At 44.2% G+C, this 8,013-nt stretch overlaps 1 protein-coding gene across 1 annotated transcript; it reads left to right on the top strand.

Moving 5' to 3' along the window:
* The first annotated feature begins 2,317 nt into the window (after nt 1-2,317).
* Nucleotides 2,318-7,780, top strand: LOC147434229 (uncharacterized). The gene is made up of 2 exons (XM_086489909.1): nt 2,318-6,036; nt 6,902-7,780. Exons 1-2 carry the CDS (start codon nt 2,754-2,756, stop codon nt 7,174-7,176), a joined length of 3,558 nt encoding a protein of 1,185 aa, XP_086346035.1. The 5' UTR covers nt 2,318-2,753; the 3' UTR covers nt 7,177-7,780.
* Nucleotides 7,781-8,013: the final 233 nt, after the last annotated feature.

Raw genomic sequence — 8,013 nt, 5'->3', positions numbered from 1 at the left:
CTTTTGAATATGGACTTGTGGAAAATAAAGGGCTACAATTCAATGTCTATGAGGTAAGATGTATGTATTTTAGGCCATGAGCATACGAGCTTTTGTTTCAATGAAAAAATCTCTTGGTATGTTATGTGTATGGTTATTAGATGCAACATGGGGGTGGATGGTGAGAGAATCTATGTTTTTTTAAGCTCTCTTATATAGTGATGATTTTGTGGTATGCAAAAAGGAGGATGTCTACAAGAAGCTAAAGCATGTACATAAAACAATTGAAAAGGTTTCATGCATGTTGGGGGCCCATTGAGAAATGATATGGGTCAACCCTAAGAAATTTATTGGATGATTTTTATGGTTTTGGAGCCTTACATGTACATATGACATGCATGTACAAACTGTACAAATTTGGTGTGTGCATATTTCTCATCGGTGTGTGCTAGGTGGGAGTTTGTATGGGTAATAATTGTGTGGGTCCTATTGAATAGGTACTTTGTGCATCAGCTAATTATAACTTATAAGCAAGGAAGAGGGGTACTTAGTTCATCTTTTACTAAGTTTTCTATCATGATTAAGGTAGGCTCTCAGTTGTGCATAGGGAAGCACAGGTTGCTCCATCCCCATGGTGGTGGGTCGGGTTTATGTAGTAGAGATGTCTGTGTGTGCAAGCGAGGGTCCTATGACTTGAGTTGCGGCGGTAAAGGACCATGAATATGGGTGGTGACTTCTACACTTTCACCCGTTTTACATTGTTTGGTGATGGAAGCTGCAATAAGTGAGTCCCTCTTATGCTCGTGTCTCTATGACTAGGGCTTGCGAGTAAAAGCCCTTGTTTATTCATTGAGTTGGGTGTTGGACAATAGTCCCCTATCACCACTATCTTCACTACACTCAAGGAAAATTAGTAGTTGCGAGGAACCCAATGTTCCATGCTCACAAAAGGACATTCAAGTGCATTAGTATTATGTTAGGGAGAAACTCTCTACAAGAAAGGCCAGCTTGGCTTATGTCCCTACACAAGATAACTGTGTAGACCTTTTTACAAAGGATCTATTGGGTCTCTTCTCATGAGAAGTTCAAATATTTTCGCAAATGTTTAGGCTTATTCTCAGTTATGGAGTGATTGTGTTAGAGCATGACACTTCCTATACATGAGTGCCGTGTCATGTCAATTGCATCACTCTTAGAAAGATTTATCACCATATTGTGGTAGTGATGTGTTTGAACACACTTACGACCACCATGTTATTTTTTCCATCGCTAGGAGGTTTTTTTCCTCAACTTTCATATACACCAACCATTCTTGGGCTATACTTATCTTGTATTGGTACACTCACTAATACACAATCTTGTGTGTGTGTACCCTTGAGCTTCTCCTTCTTCTTCTCCATCTTTGCATGCAATTTTACAACCCTATTCCCAACATGTACTTTGGGAAAGTGAGGCACTTACTTGCTAATAAAGTTGACTATGCACCAAAGTGCTTCAACTAAGAACTAATGAGATCAGCTAGTTAGTCCCCAATAGCTTGATGTTTTGTCTCCATTGAGATAATGCCCAAGTACCTCACATAGCTTCAAAGTTATGATTAATCCTTCCAACATACTACCAAGACTAGGTGAGAGGTGGCATATCACTCATATGTGGCATTTCATTGCCATTTTGTATGGTGCCTATGGGTCAAATGGAACAAACCCATAAGCCCAATAGTAGTCAAGAGAGGTAAAGGAGGCATGCACATGTGCAAGGGGACTACACCTTAGTCTTTGGTCTCAACTTGTCGTAGTTGGCCTCTTAGGGGCCCTCACACACATTGCATACAGATACACAATGCTTCATAGTAGCATTTTTCTTTATCTTTTTACCCATTGGGAAGTGGGTTTTAACTTCATTATAATTTATGTTGATATGCACATAATGCAAGAAGCTAAAGAACCATAATGTTGGGGCGAGAGATCGAATCCATGGGCATAGGCTGTGGTGGCTACCATGGAATTCTTTTTGTTTGTGCAACTGAAATACATATGCATATAGAGCTACCATGGTAGCAATTGGGTTCAACTTCTGCTTTTCACCACCTGTATATGTAGAGAGTGTATAGGCATTGATAGGAGAAGAGACTTTGTTTTTTGGCCATGTGTGAAAGGGCAAAGGGAGGGGGAAGGTCTTAAACTTTTAAAAAGGGAGGGAAATGGGAGCATTGAGATTGGGGAGCATACACCTAGATTTGTTCATAAAAATATGGGTGGAAGAGGGGGGCACCCTCGTTGCTTTGTGCACTTGTTTAAATGGATCGTGGTGTACTGAGGTTGCTTCTCAAAATCCTTCTCCCAACCCAAGGCTTTTGTCTCTCTAAGCTTCTTTCTCTAAACACTAATGAAAACACCTCTCTCTCTCTCTCTCTCTCTCTCTCAAAACAGCACACTTTCTCTCTGTAAGATTAGTAGATTTCTCTCTCTAGCAGCTCAATTACTTTTCTAATAATCTTCACTTGCACATCAAGCCCAAGCAAAGCAGAGCACGTTCTCTCTCTCTCTCTCTCTCTCTCTCTCTCTCTGCGTGCAAGCGTGCACCATCACTTCCCCCTATACAAAAACAGCTCATCCGCCATTAACTTTACTAAACAGGCCACCGTAAATTAATCGAACAAAGTCCCTTCATCCTCCCCGGCTCCTCTGCAGCTACTGCATTAGATGATGAGCTTCCATCGCTCTGCAGCAAATAATTAGCTCACTTCTTTATCAATTCACAGCTCTGCTAATTCAATGGGTCGTCCTCCTGGCCGCATCAATTCCTGCATTCGATGGTGCTTCCTACTGTTGAGTATGGCTACGGCGGCCTCTTCTCTTCCTCTTGAAATTGATGCTCTTCTTCGCTTCAAGGACCAAGTTCAGCAAGATCCATCTCACAGTTTAGCAAGCTGGGAAAGCTCTTCATCGAGCCCTTGCAATTGGATCGGCATCGAATGCGACTCCGCAGCGCGTGTACAAAGCATCTCGCTGCCGAATTCGAACCTCGCCGGCCCTCTTTCCTTCTCTTTTTGGTTAGCTCATCTCTCTTTTCTTCACACTCTTGATCTCTCAGGCAACCACTTCACTGGCAACCTCTCCACTATACTCCCACGTACTTGCACCGCTCTTCAAGTGCTTAATCTGTCCGGAAACTACTTCTTTGGCGGTCTTCCAGCAACTCTACTGTCTGGTTGTGGCGGCATTCGCTCGCTAAACCTCTCCAACAATGCCTTAAGCGGGGACATTCCATCCAACTTCCTCTCAGGATGCGATTACCTTTTGACCCTCGATCTCTCCGGCAATAAATTCACCGGCGGCCTCAGTGGGGTCAGTATCAGCTTTTGCCCTTCTCTCCTCCATTTTCACCTTGCAAGGAACCTCATTGGTGGAACTTTACCTCCCACTCTGCTTTCAAATTGCTCTCTTCTTTCCCTTGACTTCTCCAGCAACAAAATTTCCGGTGCCGTGCCCGACGGCTTCTTCGCCACTTGCGGAGCATTGATTTCTGTGGACCTCTCCTCGAATGCCTTGTTCGGCCCGCTGCCAAGTTCGCTTCAAAGCTGCACAAATATGACATCTCTCAATCTTACTGCTAACCAGTTCTCCTCTCAAGTGCCAGATTTTCTAAGCAAGCTCACGACGATTGAGAAGCTTCATATCAGCAAAAATCATCTTGTCGGATCTCTTCCGGACAATGTCATAAGCAATTTGTGTAGAACACTAGTCAACCTCGACGTGGCTGGCAATAACTTGTCAGGACCGCTTCCGACGTCATTCGTGTCTTGCACCAAACTGCAAGTGCTTACTCTGGCAAATAACAAGCTTAATGGGGATTTACCAAATGCGGTCTTATCAGGATTGCAGGCAATGGAGGTACTCCGCCTGGAGTTTAACGCGTTCACGGGCTTTGTTGATGCCACCTTGATGAATTGCAGCAAGTTAAGAATCTTGGATCTGAGTGCAAACTTTCTAAGTGGCAGCATTCCAGAGGAAATGTGTCCTCCTTTCAATGGCTATGTTCTAGAGCAGCTACTTTTGGCCAACAATCAGATTTCGGGCACGATACCGTCGTCGCTCATGAACTGCCTTCACCTTAAGATTCTTGATCTTAGCTTTAACAAGCTCACAGGCAGCATTCCCTCTCAACTGAGCTATTTACCCACTCTGGAAAGGCTGTCTCTTTGGTACAACCAGCTTAGTGGGGGCATCCCAAAAGAGCTCGGCAATCTCACGATGCTTCAAAGCCTCAACCTCAACAACAATCTCCTCACCGGCCAGGTCCCGGCGGAGCTTTCCCAATGTAGTGACCTAGAGTGGGTCAACCTCAACAACAATCTATTAACAGGGACAATCCCAGCAGAATTGGGACATTTGCAAAAGCTAACTTTGCTTCAGCTTGGAAACAACACCCTGACTGGGAATATTCCACCACAACTAGCCAACTGCTCTCAGCTTTTGTGGGTGGATTTTAATACAAATCTTCTTACAGGCTCCATCCCAGCCACACTCGGCCGGCATTCTACGATGTCTCTTCGCAACCCGGTGCTATACGGGAATCAGCTTGTGTATGTGCGGAATTCAATGAGCTCTTGCAAAGGCTTTGGCATGGGGATCATGCTTGACTACACTGGGATTACTCAGGAAGCCCTTGCTACGACTCCCTTTATGTCTGCATGCGAAGGAAGAGGTATCAAGCCCATTATCTATGTGGGTGGTAGCCTCTATGACAACCCGGAAAACCGCACCATTCAATACTTGGATCTCTCCTTCAACCAGCTTTCCGGAAGCATTCCAGAGGAGATGGGGTCATGGCTCTCACTAATAAGCCTGGCATTGTCCCATAACCAGCTTACTGGTAAACTCCCGTTAAGCTTCAGCAATTTGCATGCATTGGGGGTGATGGACATCTCTTACAATCATCTGGAAGGGAGTCTTTCGGTTTTATCAGAGTGCACACTCTTGGTGGCTATCGACGTCTCCAATAACCTCTTTTCTGGGGAAATCCCTCGAGGGCAGCTTTCAACAAATCCTGTGCAGTCATTTGCTCATAACCCAGGGCTTTGTGGTCCACCATTGGGTCCGTGCGGTGCCGCCGGGGCAACGCCTCCTGCATCTTCTTGCAGCGGTGGATCGTCAAGCTGCCAAAGCAAGGAGGAGCGTTTCAACATCTTGTCAATGGCCAACAGCATCGTGCTTGCGGTGTTGGTTGCGCTTCTATGCATGAGCGCATTCCTCGTGTGGATGGGGCTGACGGTGAAGAGCAAGAACAAGAAGAAGGAGCAAGCATTGCTAAGCAGCTTGAATCAGTCCTCAAGCAATGGGGGGAGTAGCAGCTGGAATTTGAGTGGGGAGAGGGAGCCACTGAGCATAAATGTGGCAACATTTGAGAGGCCATTGAGGAAGCTAACATTCTCGCAACTGATAGAGGCGACGAACGGGTTTAGCAAGGAGAGCATGGTGGGGACGGGGGGGTTCGGGGAGGTGTATAGGGCGGAGTTGCGGGACGGGACGGTGGTGGCGATAAAGAAGCTGATACAATTCAGCTATCAGGGGGATAGGGAGTTCACAGCAGAGATGGAGACATTGGGGAAGATAAAGCACAGGAATTTGGTGCCATTGTTGGGGTATTGCAAGGTAGGGGAGGAGAGGCTGTTGGTGTATGAGTATATGCAAGGGGGAAGCTTAGAGGAGGTATTGCACGGAGGGAAGGAAGGGAGAGAGAGGGTGACATGGGACATTAGAAAGCAAATAGCAAAGGGGGCTGCAAGGGGCTTGGCATTTTTGCACCACAATTGCATCCCCCATATCATTCATAGGGATATGAAGTCAAGCAATGTTTTGTTGGACAGGGATTGGGAAGCTAGAGTATCTGATTTTGGGATGGCCAGACTCATCAGTGCCCTTGACACTCATTTGAGTGTGAGTACCCTTGCTGGCACCCCTGGTTATGTGCCCCCCGAGTACTACCAAAGCTTCCGGTGCACCACCAAGGGGGACATCTACTCCTTTGGGGTCATACTCCTCGAGCTTGTTACAGGTAAACTTTCTTACTTTCCCTCCCCTTCTTACATGTGTTGTTGTCATGCATTGTCATCGACGCTGTTGTTGTCATCATCATCACCATCGTCATCGTCGTTGTTGTTCTTGTCGTCATTGCCGCCGCCGCCGTCTTTGATTACACCCACATATAGGACTAGCTCACAAGCCTCAATTAGATGGTTTAGAGAAAGAGATGCCAAGAAAGCTAAAAGGTCAGCATGGGAGGTCTGATTTCTTTTGACATCAAATCATAATAAAGGCTTGCCTCCAATACAATGACCCCAAAACATACTTTCACAAGGATTTTATCCTTCCTTAAGCCTTAGAGGCTTAGCTTGTTCTCATTGTCAGAAGACATGTATAATTTTTCCTTTACTAATAGACATAGAGGATACATTGATTGCCCATTTCCTATCTGGCTCAAAAGCTTTGACCTATAGCCTGAGCCATAGAAAGAGGACAAGGCCTGACCACAGCATGTTCTTTACTAGTAGACATAGAGGATACCTTGATTGCCCATTTCCTACCTGGCTCAAAAGCTTTGACAAGGAATATGTAGCTTGAGCCATAGAAAGAGGAAAAGGCCTGACCAGTGACCACCATGTTCTTTCGAGACAATCTTAGATCTTTCTCGACGCACCAGAGGCCTACAGGGGGAGGTGTTTATCCCTTCCAAAATTAGCAAAGGGATTTGTAATTACCACTTGAATGCACGTTGTGTATAGGTCTTATATGTAGAGGACTCCCCGAATTAAAGATAAGCAAAAAATTTCAATCTATTCTACATACAACTGTGTTTTCCTTGACTCTCAATAGGCCAACCTCCTTGCTAAAATGTTGTTCTTGTTTTAATCATGTTATAGGTCAACGCCCAACCCACAAGGAAGAATTTGGAGATAACAACTTGGTTGGATGGGTCAAACAACATGTGGGCTCCAATAGTTGCCTTGATGTGCTTGACCCCGTTCTGCGTGGTACCGGGGTTGAGTATGAAATGATGCACTACCTCAAGATTGCTTGTGATTGCTTAGATGAGCTACCTTCACGACGGCCTTCTATGCTTCGTGTAGTAGCTATGCTGAAAGAGCTTGCTTTTGATGATCAAAACAGCACATCTGGTTATCAACACTCATCATGACTGACACTCATACTTGGTACATACACATATCTCTCACATCTAACCATACAGAGCCTTTTTTTTTTGGGTCTATTGAATCTCCACTATGTATAATCTTCTGTACCTCTACACTTATAAACTGTGTGTGTGTGGGAGTAGAAGTGCTTCCAAAATACTCCACACTAGTTTACATTTTTAACATAGCTCTAACCTTAGAAATGTCTTACTCTTGAATACTACAAAGCACCTCTAATGAAGAAAATACTTTGTTCATTCTAGAGGAGGGATCCAAAGTGCCTACTCACATCCAATCATCACTTTAGGGAAATGATGAGTTTGCTTGAGTTACTATTCTGTCATCTAGCTTTGAGGGTTACGTTTGGATTCGACACATTTCAAAGCGCTATGTACCGATGGTATTACAAACCCATGTAATGGTCCTTCATATAAGCAATTCACCATCTCGTGCCTTAGAGAAATGTTGCAAGTCATTACACAATCTGTACAATACCACATAACATTCTGCAGTTACCTTCATTTTGCCAAGTTGTAAGCTCATTCCTCAGCATGGTATTAGTCAGTCTTATTATTTGTTCAACCATAAGGATTTTGTGTGCTAGAATGTGTAGCAAGCTTTTCACAAAAGCAATGAGAGTTTTGAAAGCTTGGCCTTTTTCATGGAGAGAACTTGTCCTTTTCATTGTTTAGAATGTAATATATTTGAGAAAATTCAGTATAATAAATTGGGCATCTTTTCAAAACCCAATCTTTTGTACCATTTGTTTGAGCAAGTATGTTTTTCTATGTAGAGTTAATGTATATTGGTGCTTGGAATTCCCTTACTTGTGGCTATAATAT

The sequence above is a fragment of the Adiantum capillus-veneris genome, chromosome 19, assembly GCF_014529385.1.
Source record: "Adiantum capillus-veneris isolate H3 chromosome 19, ASM1452938v2, whole genome shotgun sequence".
NCBI lineage: Eukaryota > Viridiplantae > Streptophyta > Polypodiopsida > Polypodiales > Pteridaceae > Adiantum > Adiantum capillus-veneris.
This window is presented reverse-complemented; position numbering and strand designations above follow the sequence as displayed.